Source organism: Choloepus didactylus, chromosome 4 (assembly GCF_015220235.1).
Source record: "Choloepus didactylus isolate mChoDid1 chromosome 4, mChoDid1.pri, whole genome shotgun sequence".
Taxonomy (NCBI): domain Eukaryota; kingdom Metazoa; phylum Chordata; class Mammalia; order Pilosa; family Megalonychidae; genus Choloepus; species Choloepus didactylus.
The window spans coordinates 19,275,625-19,293,784 of record NC_051310.1 but is presented as its reverse complement, the minus strand read 5'-3'; the positions used below and the strand labels follow the sequence as shown (position 1 = coordinate 19,293,784).

Here is an 18,160-nt window from a genome sequence, read left to right as displayed (position 1 = left end):
GGAGATGAGTTTTACCTGTGAAACCACAACTGAAATGTTAATCAGTGTGCTAAGTTGTCTTGAAGAAGGAGATAAAGTTCTGAATGTTCTCCCATTGTTATATGACACATTTATGACTACAGATCAGGTCCCTGGCTGGATGCCCCTTGCCATGAGTTTGGCTGCAACCATTTTTGGAATTATCAGTCCCAGAGAGCTAGAGTAGAACTTGCAGGATGGAGAGGTGACAGGTGTAGGAACAAGATTTAAACTGAACAGCAAACTTACCTACAGCTTGGGGAGCAGAAGGAATGGGTAACCTCAGCTTAATGGGTTCATATACTTCCATCAGTGATATAACGGATTGAATAGGATACCCCCCAAAATTCATGTCCACTCAGATCCTCGGGATGTGACCTGATTTGGAAATATGGTCATTGCAGGTGTAATTCATTAAGGTAAGAAGAGGTCATCCTGGAGATACAGGTGGGCCCTAAATAAGGCCATGGGAAGAGACAGGAAATAAACAAGAGGGAAGGTGGCCATGTCAGAGACTGTAATGACATTGCCATACCCCAAGTCCCACCAAGAACTGCCAGCAACCACCAGAAGCTGGGAAGAGGCAGGGAAGGATTCTCTCCTGGAGCCTTCAGAGAGAGCCTGGCCCTGCTGACACTTCAGTTCCAGACTTCCAGCCTGCAGAACTGCAGGCAAGTACATTTCTGTTATTTTAAGCCACTCAGTTGTGGTGCTTTGTTAATGCCAGCCCAAGAAATGAATACAGGTGGACAGTGGCAAACAGCACTGTCGTTTGCACATGAGGTAGCCCTGTGGAAAGAGGCCCTCTGGAGTTGACGGGGCTGTTTAGAGATGCATCTCTTTCTGATGGAGCATCAAGGCAAGACATTTAACTCAGCCCTTCAGAGAGCTGGCTTGCCCCTGAGATGGGCCTCAAAGTGCTGCAAGGCATCTGGCCCTTAGTCTTCCAAGTCTCCCCCACAGACACAGGTGGGCAGGAAGTCCACTTTGAAAACTTCCATAAGTCCTTCTCACAAAGACTGGCTCTAAAACACTGTAAGAAGCACAGGCTGCCAGAGCCCAAAGGCACCTTAGAGATGATCTAGTCCAACCACATCATTTCACCAACTCAAGAAGTGACATCCAGAAAGGTGACATGACTTGGGTAAGGGTACACAGCAAATTGAGGTGGCACAATGTAACAACCCAGGTTTCTGTACTCCCAGGATAAACCCTGATGTCTTCTAACACGGTCACTGCCATGTTTCAGTTCTTAAGCAGTCAGTAAAAGCTTCAAAACAGCAGTAAGACTAAACCACAGTAGTTTTTATAGGTGATAGAAAACAATTCTCATATGATGCTAGATCTACCGCAGGTCCATCTTTCTAACTAGACATACACTCCGACGCTAGAAAGCCTGGATTAACCATCTAGGTATTCCAAGTAATTTGCACAAAGGCACTCTGGAGCTTCAGCGACACTGGATAAATGAACAGGGAAACATTTCCGCTCGCCCTAGCCTACGGGAAGGAAATGGATGGTCTGCATTTTGGTGAATGGCTCTAGATAAGCCATCTGGGGCTCTGGAACAAATAATCAAACCAAAAAGAATTCCGTGGTCTCAAATGACTGACACTACTACACGACATGAGCGCCACAGACGAATCTGGCCTCTTCACGGCCACTTAATAAGATGAAGGGCAGGTATCACCCTCCAGTTAGACACAGAAGAGAAGTTACAAGGAGATGAATTAAATAACTTGCCCACATCATTCAGCCACATGACTGCTATCAGCAGGAAGGGAGGACAAGTAAAACTCGGGTGCTACTGATACAGGTTTTGCTCATCTTGGCTACTGGCTCCTGCTCAGTTATTAACCCCATCAGACCCTGCCATGCCATCCAAGAGAAGCAGCAAAGCAGAAAGAATAAAAGGCCCCAGACCTCCACTACAACACAGTTCTCCATCAGACAGATTACACCAGGAACCATCTCAGAACAAGCCTATTACATTGGATTCTTTCTGACACCAGAGCTAGGTATTAATTTCCCCTGGTCTGTGATGCTCTACAGACCCTTTAAAGATATGAGTTTTTACTAATAAAGCAGGAACCAAAACAAAAGACCCCAAGCCCTTTTCCATTGATTTTAGAATAAGTGTTGGCAAAGTCCTCAACAAAGTCCTAACACCCAGTATGTAGCAGACGGGATTTGGGGTTAGCCAGTGGTTCTGAACTTGGGCAATTTTGCCCCCCAGGGGACACCTGACATTTGGACACTTTTGGCTATCACCTCTGTGGGGAGGGAAAGGCCAGGGGTGCTACTGGCATCCACTAGGTGCAGGCCAGGGGTGCTGCTGAGCATCCTACAATGCACAGGACAGTCCCCACAGCAAAGAATTATCCAGCCCCAAAGGTCAATAGCGCCGAGTTGGCGTAACCCTGAGTCAGACCTAGAACTGACAAGGTTAAGAGTTTTAAGGTCAACATCATGATGTGTTGACCCAATTCAGGAAGATTCTATTAGCCACCCCTGCCCTCATTTGTAGCAAATTTGTACCCTCATTTGTAGCAAATTTCAGTATAACATAAAAATAAACCACCTTTTGAGGTGTTTCCCTAGAACCCAGTATACCGAGTCAAATGTCTTCACTGGTTGAGATAGAGGCATTTTCTCCCAGTTTCCTTTTTGGTGGATGTGACCTGAGGGCCACAGTGATACCTGCTGTGAGGTAACACCAGTGGAGGAGCCAGAAGCCAAGGGGGCCCACCTGGCAGGAAGCAACCTCCAAAGCCCTCACACAAGCCAACGGGTGACTGCCATCTGTGGCGACTTTAAAAGGGCAGAAATTGCCCAGCTGCGGGGGCATTAAAAAGGGGGAAACGCACATGCAGCTTCTGCCACCCTGCCACTCCCGCCTGCAGTTCTGCTTCACCCGAACCTTCGGGTTCTCAGACGCAAAGATGAGAAGCGCAGGGAAGGCAAAGAGCATGTGCAACGAAATGGTGGGGAGCAGCATTTCACCTAAACTGCTACTGGAGGTCTTGAGAAGAAAGAGGGAAGAGCAAGGAGAGAAAATGTTATTCGTTTATGGGTCACAGCTAAAGACCAATCATGAAAAGGGTAGAACCAAGAGAAAAACCATGAAATATGCCTTGGCTTGGTCTTCCAAAAGCAAATTGTTGGTTTATCCAAATGCTGCAGTTGGAAAATCAGAGCTAATGGCACATGAAAGTTCATTTAGTAAGCGTGACTCTCTGCTGCAGCATAATGCACCACCTGAGGACATTCCGGGGCTTCATCTCCTCACCTGCCGGGAGCCTGGAACCAAGGCCTGGCCTGGCCACACTCTGGCTCCAAGGATTCCCAGGGGCAGGGAGCCTGTTTACCTCTGGGTCCTCAGTGCCTGGGGCCGGGCCTGCACAGAAAGGAAAGGACCTAAGGGTATGTGTGACATACCCAAAGGTAAAGTCCCAACACCTCCTGGAAACTGTTCCCAGTTGGGGAACACTGCGCTGGATGATTTTTGGTTCTTTTCTGCTCCAACATTCTGACAGAGGACAGTAATTCTCAACACCTTTTCCTGTTGCTTGCTACGGAGAGAGGCAAACAGACCCACAGTAACCATGGCTTACTAGGACAGGGATTTTTAAACACCACCTCGGACTCTCTGGTGCTGGGAGAATTATATTTTTATCATATATACATATTTATAATTTTTAGAGCCTCTCTAGGAATTCTAACACCCTACTCCTCTCAACACTGATCTAGAGATCTTGTTAAACCAAATTTTCCAAAACTAACTGCAAAACAGCTCACCAGTCTAGCACATTTATTTCAGTTGATTCTCTCAAATTTAGTATCATTCCTACACCTGTTTAGATTATTGAAAACTTTCTCACAGGTTGCATTCTACCACCCAAAGTAGTCCCTTCAACTTGGCGCATACGCATCAAAACGTGTGGCGGTGCTTACTTATTACCATTTCCTATAGTCTAAGTCCCGCATTAGCAGATATTCACCTAAGAGCACTCTTTTGATAGTTGTGTAGAGCTTAATTTTTTATACACATGTGTCAACCAGAACTAGCCAGGCATTTTCAAAAGAAGGTTCACTGCTTCTTCCCTAATGAAATAAAATTAATTCTGTGTCATTTAATCTAATTTATGACTTGAATGTTTAAAAAAAAAATGATGTTAATTATATTTATTTGTTTTTATTTCACAAATATTTACTAAGTTGGTACAATATTGGAGGCTCAGGAGAAATAGGCCAATGATTAAAGAGTTCAAAATGTATTGCTTTAAAGAATCTTTACCAACAAGGATGAAAACAAAAAAACAAAAAAACAAAGCCATACTCAACCTAAAAGGCAGATAACTCTTGTCAGTTCTTCATACAGACATATCAAAATAAAAATTATGCATAAGAAAAGATTAGAAAGATGGCTGAAGGATGGCCACCATTCATTCCCAAGGATGACTGAGTAATTAAGCAGACCTAAAGAAAAAAATTTTAAAACTCTAACACCAACTGTGGACTTCACAGACATTACCAGTTCTTTAAAAGGGTAAGCCTGAAACTTCTTTTTTCTTATTTAGCAGTTTAAATAATCCACCAAATCACAAACTAAAACCACAAGCTTGAGAAAATACTAAGCGATTCTCCCCGACTCCGTGTTTTTCTATTTTGTCTAAAACAGCAGTGATCCCTACTCATGTGCACACATACATGCCCGGAATCCTTAGTCGCCCCCCTTCTTTTCCCTGAAGAGCACCTTTACCTACCTGTACCTGTCAGAACCCTCAGTCAGCTTCCTCCCTCCCCTACCCCCATCAAGCTCCATCCGTCACCCTCCAATTATCTTCACGCCCTCTTTTTCATCCAATTATCTTCATGCCCTCTTTTTCATCCCCATTTGCAGACCTTCATTTCCAATGGCTGGATCCCAGTGATCTCCCAACTGGTCTCCCCCCATCATCTCTCCCGCCTTCATTTGGCTACAAAACCTAAACTGCCTTTTAAAAAGTGATATGTCTTTGTAGCAGCATTATCCACAATAGCCCAAAGGTGGAAACAACCCAAGTGTCCATCAACAGACAAATGGATGTACAAAATGTGGTACAGCCATACAATGGAATATGATGCAGCCGAAAAAAGGAAAGTTCTGATACATGCTACAACATGGATGAACCTTGAAAACGTTATGCTAAGCCAAACACAAAAGGACAAATATGGTTATGATTCTACTTACATGAAATATTTAGAGTACGAATATTCAGAAGCAGAAAGTAGATTAGAGGTTAGCAGGGCTGTGGGGGGTGAGGAGTTATCGATTAGTGGGTAGTTTTAGCAATGAATGGAAGGTGGCGATGGTAGCACAACATTGCAAAAGTAATTAATGCCACTGAATTGTACAATGAAAAATGGAGGGACGGGAGGGAGGAAGGGAGGAAAACCCATCTAGAAAATAATAATGATACATCATTCCTCCTTTCCAGGGCTCACCTCTTCAATTCTTAGCTATTGGAGACTGTTTCTGCAGAAGAGAGAGAAGAGGTGCTGAGGGACGTCATCATGATAAGGTGTAAGAGTGGAGGCCCCCAAGTGAAAATAGTGAGGCAGGCTGGTTTGGGTAACAGCTCAGCCGTCCGCAAGCCTTGTGACCTGGAGCATGCTGACTACTTCACTTAGCCTCAAATGTAAAATAGAGCAAACCTATCTCATCAGATTCTTTCAAGAATTAAGAGCTTGCATATATGAAGTCTGTTACACCAAGTCCAGCACAAACTAGGTGTTCAACAATAGTTTGGTTTTCTGCCTCCCACCAAAAATCCAGAATGGTTTAGGTCCAAAGAGGGGTGGACTAACTAAATCAAAAATTCCTCATAGTCCCACAGTGCTAAAGGGCTTACCATCAACATTTCCATTCTTGGAATCTAAAATACTGGGTGGAAATAGAGTTTTGTTTTACTTTACATCAAAGAGTTGTATTAGAGAAATTCAGGTTGGTTATTCTATAACTTTGACTTCAACAGCACTGATGATAGAATACGCCACATCTAAGAGGTGGGGATAAGAGGGAGTGGTGTTACAAAGAGGGAACTTCAAAGGACTTTAACGAGAATAAAATTCCATTGGAGTTACCATGTGTCCATTCAAGAGCTGAGAGCAGGAGCTGCTGGAGCCAGGGGCTCTGAGGTAGCCCACCCGCGGTACTGGAGCCAGCATGCCTGCAGCAGAACCCAGGGCCTGTGGCACCACAGATATGTGGGTTCTCAACACAGATTTTAAGGCACAAAGAATCAAGAGCCTCATCTTTTAACAGGTAGGGAAGGATAACATTCGAGTGACTTTCTTCTTAAGGGATGAAAGAGAAACAGGGAGATTTCCAGGGAGAGAGAAGCAAGGGCTGGAGCGGGGTGGAGACAGGCTTTGTTCTCAACAAAGAAGAAACAGAATGTAGGGGGGAAAAGGGAATGAGCTATTGCCAAGGAGATTTAAACACGGATTATGTATCTGGTAGAGAAAGAGCACAATTGAATCTTTTGGCTGGCCTGTGGTGAAAACTTTTCCCATTATGATTAGGGAAGGGCGAGCTGGATGCCTCACCTTTCAAGTGCTCGGTTCCACAGCGAGCATACAGAGGAGCAAAGGGAGGCTGCTTTTCAAAGAATAATGAACGAGACAAAGCTGGAGCAACTCCTGGCCTGCACCATCTTAAATGCATTTGCATTTTCTATGGCAGCTGCAGAATGCATAGTCCTCCGACAATATTTGGTGCCCTGGAATCAACAGCCCGAAATTTATAATCTTTCCATCCCAGAATAGCCTGATGGGGCTCTTAGGTATCGAGAATGACCTGGTCCAAATTGTCAGGACTCATGCAGACCCAGAGGGGTGCACCGGGGCCTTGGCAGACAGATGGGGGAAGGAGATAGAAGGCCAATACTGCAAAATTGCTAAATTATCTTTAGAGGGCAGAGGAGAAACCTGAGCTTTCCCCACCCCCTCCATGCGTCCCTTTCCTTGTGACAGTAAAGGAGAGAGGTATCCAATTACTCCTAAAGTCCCTGAGCAACTAGGAAAAAAAATATTTTGTACTAGTCTAAATCATTTGATAAATGTCTTCTGGATAACACCTATATGCAGGCTTCTGTCTACAGCACTGGGAGGGAGAGCTCAGAGAACATCCTGGTCTCCACGTATCTTAAATCTAGTGGAAACCACAGAACATAAAGTATAAAAAGACGCCTTGCAATGCAAAGCCATAGATACAAGGGGCCAAATTGTAATGCAGCATGTGCAAAAAAACAATGATCAAAAGAAAATCTGGCCATGGTGGGTAAGAAGAACTTAAAACTGAATTTCTGTGGGCCAGGCACAAGTGCTAAGCATTTGATATATTGTCTCACTTGACTTAATCCTTAAAGCACTCCTTTGAGAAAGTATTTTTATACCACAACATAAATGACAAGGTGGAGGCTCAGAGTTCAGTGATTTGTTCAGGGTCACACAGTTAGTGAGTAGCCTAGATGAGGTTTTATCTGAGTCTGTCCCCTACCCCAAGCCCAGGCTCTTCCTGAGATTTACTGGGATTTGCTCTGGGCCTGCCAGAGCTGGGAGAGTCTGAAGATCCTTCAAGGCCAGTGTGGGCCAAGGGCAAGTGTGTGGTTCTCCGAGGCTCTGGCTCTGTCATGGGCCCCTTTCACACATGAAGAGGTGGGGCCTGGTGAGGCAAAGGACCAGCCCAATGGCAGCAAAGCTAACTGCAGTGCCAGTTTCCTGCCTCCTCCTCAACTAAGGGGAAGGATTCTGATAGGTAGGGAGCCAGGAGAAAGTTGGGGAAGCCATTTCTGCCCTTTGAGAGCTAAGATCGTCTTCATTTTTCTGCTTTTTTATGGTTTCCCCAGCTGGGCTTGTCCTCTTGGGGATGTCACAGCAGCTGCATCGTCTGCAGGACCACTTGTGTCCTTTCTGCAGCAAGTGCAGGCCTCGAGGAAGGCAGGGCTGAGGGTCTGGGGTCCTGGGAGACCCACCGAAGCCAGGCCAGAAGGCCCACAACCCCACTGGGTGACTCTCCTGGAAAGTTTGAAAAGGGAACCAATTGCTCTGTGTCTCAGTTTCTCTCTATAGGTAGAAAACAAAAGAGTAGAAAGATGGCTAGGTCGGACGAATCCTAAATAAACTCGGCTCTCCTTATCATTTAATAGAAAATCTTTTCATGGAGGGAGGGAAGAAGGCAGGAAGTAAGGGAGGAAGAGAAAGGGAGGAAGGAAAGATGGAAGAAAGGGAAGAAGGAAGGCTGGCTGCTCAAATTTGGTTTATTTGTTTCCTCTGAATGTGTTCATTCCCATTCACTTTTATTCTTGCCAAACCGGATGGGATGTATGTATTGGGAGTGGGTGGGTACTAAGTTTGTCCAAGAGGTATGGGTGAAATAAGCAGTTGGTAAACATACTTTCACCCAAACTTTCCATTAAGAGTAGATAAACACAGTGAATATGTCTCAACTTGAACTATAATGATTAAGCAACTCTATCTAAAAAAATAAGGGCTAAAAAAATGTGTCTCAATGGTTTATGGATGTTTTCCCCAGAGGACTTAAAAAAAAATCAGCAGAGGTTAGCAATTAGCATGGAATTTCTGATACTTCCTACACTCTTTCTGCACCTTTCACATATATGGCAGAAGTCTCAGAGACAATTTGACAAATAACACAATGTGGATCTTACATAAGAAAAACAAAAGGCTAAAAATGTGATTGGGGCTTTGACCAAAGACATGTGATTCTATAGAACAACGGCACCAGCTTGGTTTTTTCGTGGGTGGGTGTTGCCCTCATTAATTCCGTGGATAAACAATAGGAAGGAGGTCTGCATGATTTGATGGACAGCTTTTGGAAATGATCTTCTGCTTGGCAAAACACTGCAGTGATAATTTTATTCACATGGAAGGAAATACAAGGAAGTATCACTAAAACAAGGGAGGTAATTATAGGGCAAGAATCAAAAAAGCTGGATGATACAGAATGAACGGTAACTGAATTAGCCCCATCACTGTCTTGAAATCTGGACTTAATTGCAAGAAGAACCTGACCTCTCATTTCCAACTAACAAAGCCACACACATTCTCCCTAATGTTTTGTTTCCAACCTACACCGCCGTGGACTTGGAAAACTACAACCACCACACTGCATCACTCTACTGTTGCAGCAGCCCAACAGACTAAGCTACGTCTTAGAAACAGACTATCTCAAGAGTTGGAAGGGATAATCTTAAAGATCATCTGGTGCAATTCTCTGAGCAATAATTAAATCTCCTTGGACATCCCTGGAAGCTAACTGTCCAGCCTTGATAAACATCCCCAGGGGTAGCTCGTTCTACTTTTACACACTTCATCTGCATCCACCATGATCCCAAACACTTACCGAGCTTCAGTGTTAGATGCTTGTGTCAGTTTGGATATATTATGTCCCCCCAAATGCCATGTTCTTTAATGCAATCTTGTGGGGGCAGATGTATCAGTGTTATTAGGTTGGAATCCTTTGACTAAGTGTTTCCATGGAGATGTGATTCAACTGTGAGTGAAACATTTGATTGGATAATTTCCATGGCAATATGGACTCTGCCCATTCAGGGTGGATCTTGATTTAATCACTGGAGTCCTATAAAAGAGCTCACAAACAGAAGGACCTCAGAGCAGCTGAGAGGGACATTCTAGAGAGTAGCTGAGAGAGAGATTTTGGAGATGGCTGCTGAAAGCAGAGTTTTGCTGACACTTTGGAGATGCTAGCCCAGTGTTTGTTCCAGAGAAGCTAAGAGGAGACAAAACATCCCAAAAGCAACATTTTGAAGAATGCACAGGAGCTGAGAGAGGAGCTGGAACACAACCTGGGATCAGCAGACACCAGCCACATGACTTCCCAGCCAACATATTTTCCGGATGCCATTGGCCTTCTCTGGTGAAGGTATATGTGTATTGATGCCTTAATTTGGACACTTCCATGGCCTTCTGACTGAATGTAAGCAAATAAATCCCCTTTATAAAAGCCAATCCATTTCTGGTATTTTGCTTAATGGCAGCATTAGCAAACCTGAACAATGCTGTTCCCTTAGAGAGACTTTTCTTTTAAACTTGAGCCCAAATCCTTCTTTCTACAACTTCTACTCATTGGACGCAAATCCCTCCTAGCTGCAGCTGAAGGTAGCTGGCATGTTCACCTCCTGGAGATGCTCTTTGGGTCACACAGTCCCAGTTCTTCAACAGTAACCCATGCATCTCCTTGCCAGACTGTCCACTTTCCTCCTCTCAAAATGTCCCTCCCATCTTGACAGAAACTTCCTAGGCAGGTCTGAGCCGCACCAAGAGTGGCCATCACATCAATTAATCAAATACTTATCTTTTATTAATATTACCTAAGACTACATATACTACCTCTTTGACAAACATAATTCACTGGTGACATACTTAGAGCAAACTAATCCTTCCCCCATTCTATCTTCCCCAAATCTTTAATGAATGATTGGTGCCACCATCTAATGTAATTATATTACACCTCAGCTTCTTAATCCCTCTCCCCCTTTTTTCAATCTGTAAAATCCATAAGCATTTAGCGTAAACACAAGATGGAGAAAGGAGAGGCTTAGACATGGTGGCAGGGTTTTATTTTCTATTGTATGAAAAATTTGTCAGTTTTACACTTGCCACAGAACAAAAAAAAGCGCGTCCTGTTGTTTTGCATTGTACAACCTTGATTCCACGCATTTTTGACAGTTCTTTCCTGTTTCTAACACGCAGATCAATTTCTCTCCCTCTGGGAAGGTGAGGGGTTCCACAAATATGCAGAATGCAGGTCCACCCTACTTTGCAAAACTTTCATTTCCCCCATTTAACAAAGCCTCAGATGCTCTGGATCCAGCCCTTGGCTAGGTATATGGAGAAGCAAATAAACACTAAGCAAATCCGCAAAGACCAGGCTTCTCCTGAGTCCACTGACACCAACTTTTAAATTCTAATGAGGTATTAAGGACATGGAACCTCTTTGTTAACCATTATCTCAGGAGTTAGAGCAACAGAAACTTATCAACAGAAACCTATTGGTAGTACATTTAAAAAGATTCTAACCTGTGATATTAGAATACAAATCAGGGACTGAAAGCATCCCAAGAGTGCAGAGGATGAAAAAGGAACTCAACTGGACTCTTTATTGTACCTAAGTAAAACAGATAAAATCAGCTGGGCTGCTTAAACAGTTCACCTTCCAGGGTGAGTGTGAAAACAGAATAGAATTGGATGAAGGGTAGAATATTCATGCAATATGCCTTGTACATCAGTGCTCAAAGATAACAGAGACTGTTTTTTCCATTTAAATAAAATAATTTTAATTCTCTTTCCTATTTTGCGCTCCTCCAATGTTTTTAAATAAAATTTATATTTGAAAATACTATTTAGAAAATTTTGTCATTCAGCCCCATATGCATCTTACCACACTGATTTAGCACACCCTATTATTTAGCACAATGAAGCTTTCTATTTGATTTTTTAAAATTTATTATCCTTTTAAAAATTACTCTAAGCATAAGTTACAGTTTAACAATAATCTTTCAAAATACATAATACCTTACCCTTTTTAATTAAATGTACACAAATAAGTATATTGAATATGTGGGGCATTTGAAAAAAACTATTTAGGGTATCCATCAAATTTTTTTGCATTCAAGTAAATAAAAGTATGCTAATGATGCAACTAATCTAAATCTTCACATTCTTTCTTTATGCTTGACTGAATTAAAACTTGCAATGACACAACAATCTGAACAATTAAACTCCACTGCAAGTTACAACCTAAAGATTTCACTGTGGTTCTGCCGTTCTTCTGCCAACTATTAAATAAACAACACTTTGAATAACTGGAATGAAAGACATCTTATAAATTAAAAAATTATTGGATCTTATCCAAGCAATGAATAAGCTATTCTGTGCTTTGTGCAAATTCAGCACTTTGAATGGAGAATTAACACTGTTATGTTAACAAGCTTAAATTCTAAGTATCTTCTAATCTTCTAATTGCATAAAAGGATGAGCTCCTGAACACCTCGCTACCTTCCCTACCTCCTCCCAATGCAAATCCCCACCCTTACCTGCCATTTCCAGCCTCTCTGCCTCAGCCAAATTTACTTACCTGGTAAGGAATAACTGATGATTTAATCAAATTGAATATACACTGAACGCTCTGTACAATTTCTACTTCCTTAAACAGTATTACTCTGCTATGTAGTCATTTAAAAAATTATAAAGAATACAGAATAGGGCAGCTGGCAGGATAAAATACAATCTTCTGCTGAGTCAGCACTAAAATCAGCCATTTTCATTAAGACCCTCAGTATGTGAAAGGCCAAAATCTTTGGAAAGGCCATTAATGTATTTTTTTTTTTTTTTTTTTAGCAATAAGAAGAAATGATAAAAAGAAAAATAACATGTCATACAATACAATATACTACTAAGGACAGTATTTTTGCAGCTCATTAAACTGCCCTGAAGACACAAAGAGAAACATAAAGAACTAAATGATATAAGTTTAAATGTCCTAGATTTTATTTATTTTTTTTAAAGGTGAGAGCAAAAGAAACTTCCCTGAAATGTTTTGACACTGCAAACTTTAGACAAAGTCATCCAAGAAAAAAATCTTTAGACATAGATCATCAAATAAAAACCCTGTGCAGTTTTCTAACTTCACTCAAGTTAGGCTACAGAACTTTCCACAAAACATAAAATACAATGAAGTTTTTTTAGAATGAAGTTTTTTAAAAAAAACAAGTGGAAGGCACATTGGGGAACAAAAGTCCCCCTCAGTCAGGATTTCTGGCCATCTGAAGCCCAATCCTGGCCTAGTTTCACAAAAATGGGGAAAGTTCCAGGAACTGTGGAATCCAAATTACAGTGATGTCCCCCATGTGGCTCAGGGGATCTTGCAAAGAATAAGATAAAAGCAAGACCCCCTGATAATGACGCTTTCAAGGTGCAAAGATAGTTTAGGGAGCTCCCCCATTCCCTACTGTTAATTTCTTACATTACTATTGTACATTTGTGACAACCAAGGGACCAACACTGGTACCTTAACTAAGACTCCATAGTTCATTCCTATTTCACTAGTTCTTTCCTGGTGTCCTCTTTCTATTCCAGGATCCCATCCAGGATCCCACATTACATTTGGTCATCATGTCTTCTTGGGCTCCTCTTGGTTACAACAGTTTCTCAACTTTCCATGTTTCTGATGACCCTGGCAGTATTGAGGATGACTGGTCTGGTATTTTGTAGAATGTCCCTCACTTGGGATGTGTCTGATGTTCTTCTCGTGCTTAGACAGGGGTTATGGGGTTTGTGGAGGAGACCAAATATCAAGGGTACATGACATCAACATGACTCCAGTCACTGCTGCTAATGTTGACCTTGACCACCTGTCAGGTCACTATAAAGTTACGTTTCTTCCCCCTTCCCATACAGGACTCGTTGGAAAGAAGTCACACTTACAGAGTGGAGAGTTTAGCTCAGCCTCCTTAGGAACCAATTATCTGCATAAGTTATTTGGGAGCCTTCTGCACTGGAGATTTGCCTCTTCTCCCCATGTACTTATTTATTCCATCAGTTATTTACATCTGTATGGAACAAGGATACTTCTTTACTATTTTGAGTTCTAATCCAAAACTATGTTTTCAATTTTGCTGCTCAAATTGTCCCAGCTTTGGCCATTGGGAGCTCTTTCATGTTGGCCCCAGGGTCCCTTTGGCATGCCCTCCAGAGTTTGGTTTTTGAAACACACCTTACTTTCTGCTTCTCCAGGCTTCTATCAGCAAAATGCCTTACTTATGTCTAAGTGACTAATGTCACAGAGCTTTGCATTTCAATTTAAACCAACACACAAATTCGGTGTCAAAAAAGGAAGGTGTGGAGGAACACCCTAACGAACATCCAAAAGGGAATTTCAGAAAACGGAGGCATGAGTCTACACCTCATGACATTCAGCCTTATATTTGGACATGAACAAGTGTCAGGGCAGAGTTTTCCAATGCCTCCTTTTCCCTGCTGAGTTGTCAACCACCTGCAGCTGGGATGAGGATGCTATTTGCCAAGCACACCTGCAAGTACGGGCAATAACCACCCATCCAGTGTAATCACCATCTTCTTCAGCATGCCAAGTGCCAGCTCCGTGAGAGCCCAGCACTCCCCCAGGTGCCCTGCATGACAACCCTGCGAGGGGCTGACAGGTGATTCCTGCACCCCAGCAGACCCAGCCAATGTCAAGTCAGCATTTTTGGTCCCTATTTAACAACTCACTTGGTCCCATGTCCATCTGCCCACAGTGGCCCGAAGGCTTAGAAATGAGCTGCATATCACATCCATCGTAAGCCATACAAATATTGTGCAATTGAACATTCGGTACAATTTCACACACTAGAGGATACCAAAGCAAAGCCTACCAAAGCAAAGCCTAAGCTAAAATGAAGTGATTGCAGTCCTCAGGAAAGAGAACACAATCTGTTCTCACAGAGCTAAGACACGGAAGAGGCAGTGCTAGAATCTGATATGTCATGTCACGCCTCATCCAGTGACCTTCAAGGAGGTGAAATCTAAAAGCGACCGCATGGGTATATATGTCAACTTTTTTTTTTTTAATTACCATGGCCAATTGGGAGAAAGGAACTAGAGATGATAGGACAAGATTTGAAGCACTCGCTTTGAAATGATTTCATTACAAAAGCTCTGGTTTGTCTGCATTTTTATGCCTATATTAAAAGTCAAATGAAGTCATTAAGCTCAGGCCAGCTCAAAATGCCTCTCTTGCAAACCCTAGAGCTCTGCTATAATCCTTCAAATTATTAAATAATTACTGTATTTCCCTTGGGGTCACATTTGGCAACAAAATGCCGGTCTAAATGAACCAACAACATGATCCAGAGAAGACTATATTCTCAACTTCCTAGAAGCAAAAGAATAGAAAATACTTCTGAGGTTCCAACTGGGGAGGAAAGTGAAGGGTATTCTGTGGGGTCTGGAGGATGGGAGGATGACACATGAATAAAGAATCAGGGGAATGCTTCAATAATTAGTGTCACCTTCTCCCCACCCAACCCTGTATAGCAGCAATTCTTCACTCCAGACGTAGCTCCCGTCCATTTCAGGAGTGGTTACAGCCACAAGGAGAAAACCAAGCATATGGTTCTGTCCTTCTGGACATTTCTACAATGTTGGCGCAGCTGCTTTGGAAAATCCCATTCTATCTCCTAAAGCGTTATGACCTCAAGTTGTCATTTCCAATAAAGTATGCTTCCATGGATTTTTATGAACACAGACAAAAGCTGGTACAACCTTTTTTTTAAAAACCTTTCAAACCAACTGTAGTTGCTATGTAGGATTATTTGTTCCTAAGGCAACAGAGTATATCTAAGTACTAATGGCCTGTCCTTTTGCCAGGCAACAAACAGCCTTGTGATGCAACTGCACCTGTCTCGGTTACGCGTTACTATGGAGACGTTCCAGTTGCCATGGCTACCATCACGCTAATCGCCTAGCAAACGCAGACATACAGCAGTCGTCTCAGATTGCCCAGCTGTTCCTCCCGGTCTCTTGCTGAAGACTGATTGTCTACGCCTGTGATGGAATGTTTCTCACTGAGATGCACAAGAACTTCATTAATGCTATTCCAAAAGATCACTTTGCGCTCCCTCCTGCAGAACAAACATCAGACTAGGAAAAGAATCTGCAAAGAAGCGGACTGTAAAACTACTGAAGTCTATTTATGCTTTTGCGCCATTCCTAACTGACAAGAGAGGTAGACATAGGATAATTTATCTTAAGCGGGTCATTACAATAAAAACATCGCCATACAGTCTTAAAGTTTATTTTTAAGCAAACCCAAATGCTATGAATAGATAAAATCAATTTAAAATTTGGCTGTGTTATATGGCTATCTCTTGGAATCTAACACTAATAGGCTTTTTTAAAAAGTGACCATCTAATTGTCCCCTCCTCCAATTATATAAAAAAATGACACTCACAACCTCACTGTCTCAGAACAGCTAGGCATGTGAGGAGGCAGAAATGTTTCCATTGTTCTCTGCTGGTCTCCTTGAAGAGGCAAGCACCAAGTAACCACAACAAAATGATCTCTCAGGAACACTGTCTACATGGAGACTGGAAATGACAACAATTGAGCGTGTCGTTCGGCGAACACCTGTAGAAACACCATGTTTAGGGGATACCAAGACAGAATCACTTGCTTGACTCATTTCTGGACTTTTAACCGAACAAAGCATGACACACTGTGATGTGAAAGCTGCCAATTTTTCTTTGTAGATGATTCTACCCGGGAAAGTGTTACCTTACCCATCGTGAAGCCTTCTGGAAACACATTCTTCCAACACAGTGAGCACGGTAAGGTTAACAGGGAATGCGGCTGCAGATATGCCTCCCCAAATACTTCATTTCTTTCTCATTTATCTGCGGTTACTTTTTAAACCTCATAGAGCCTATTAAATTAGCTTCAGCACCTTTCTCTGACAAAATAATGCAACTTCGATAGACACACACACAAAGTCTGAATTGCTTACCTTTGATATGCCTGAGGAGACGTGGGAGGTGTGTTGAACACATGGGAGTACGGGTGATAAGGTGTCTTTTTCAAAGCCTGAATTAGATTTTGTCTATACTCTGGGTCTATGCACCACAACGACCCTTTCCCAATACTCTGCAAAAAAAAATTAAGATATAAAAGTAAGTATTTTGCAGTAAATGTGTATATGTGTATATATACATATAGTTAGTATAGTTATATATATAGTTATATATAGTATATATAATTTGTATATGCATATATATAGATAGCTATTATAATGGTTACTTAGTTTTTTTAAGGCTTTAACTTATTTGTTGACTGTTTGCCAGCCTTAAAGATTGTACTTTGATAACAGCACACCATAAAATGCATTTCAATCCTACTCACATTAAGTTTGACAGACAAAATGAATACATGATTACCAGGTTAAGCTGATACAATAAAGTTATAATTTCCACATCCTAACTACTAAAAAAATTCATAATTCTTTCACTTTCAGTACCAACTTTAAAGAACCAATGTATTCTTTTCTAAAAAATGAGTTTTAAATTTGTTAGACTTCAAATGCTGAAAGGAAAAAAAAGGGGCTGAGACACGGTTACAACTCCTTCTCTGCTTTAAAAATAAGAGAGTTCTGTTTTGAAACCATATCATGGTACATAAGTACCATTTTACAAAAACGGAAAAGTAATCCACTTGTTTTTTTCCAACTTAGTCATAAAAGAACAACATTTAAGCTCGGAATGGAATTCTGTAATTACCCTCCCCAAGAAACAAAAGAACTCAGGCAGCCATGGTAAACCTAAGCCAGAATCCAATATTTATTTTTCGGATTCCTCAGTTTGCAGCAATCTGCTCCAGCTCCAAGTTGAATCTTTAGAAGTCAATCTAAACAATGAAAATTTTCTCCAACCAGTCCATTTGAGAGATGGAGGTCCACATTGGAGGCTTCTGGTCTGTGGGTATTTTATTTTAAAAAGAAAAAAAAACAACAACACGTCAAGTCCTTCCTCTGAGCCGGCTGGACCTGGCAGCAGGCCGAGGGGCAGTCACTGCTGCCGCTGCATGCTTTCAAGTGACCAAATGTACCCAACTGTTTGATAAGGGCCATTTGTAAATATTTACTGATTTGGAGAGAAAAGAAGTTAAATTACACTAACCCGTGCCCACCCCATGCTTTCAGCCAACGGACTTCCTTATTTTCAGAATTACTGTGCTACAGGAAGACTGACGTGTCCTCCTACATTTAGAAAGCAGGCAACAAAATTGTTTAACTTGTGGGGAGGTGGGTCCAAGAAAATCCCTCTAGAGAACTAAAAATACTTTATCCTTAAAATCTTCAGAGAAGTTTTTTTTAAACATGTATTTTAGTCATCATGTCATCAAATGGTATACTGACAAATCTTATTCTCGGAGCCCATTAAAATACTTTACTATCAACAGTATCAGCAAGCGGTCCAACTGGAATTAACTCTCTCTGGGGTGCTGAAACTAGGAGAACTACTCAAGGCCATGGTTAGCAGCCAGAATCTCCTGGCTCACCCAGTC

At 41.9% G+C, this 18,160-nt stretch overlaps 1 protein-coding gene across 10 annotated transcripts in view; it reads right to left on the bottom strand.

Moving 5' to 3' along the window:
• The window catches only part of FOXN3 (forkhead box N3), a 387,204-nt gene that overhangs the window by 153,515 nt on the left and 215,529 nt on the right, over nucleotides 1–18,160 (bottom strand). For all 10 annotated transcript variants that reach the window (XM_037832096.1, XM_037832095.1, XM_037832094.1 and 7 more), the window contains one exon: nucleotides 16,608–16,744. In XM_037832096.1, coding sequence (XP_037688024.1) covers nucleotides 16,608–16,744 — 137 coding nt within the window. The remainder of the gene's footprint in view (nucleotides 1–16,607; nucleotides 16,745–18,160) is intronic.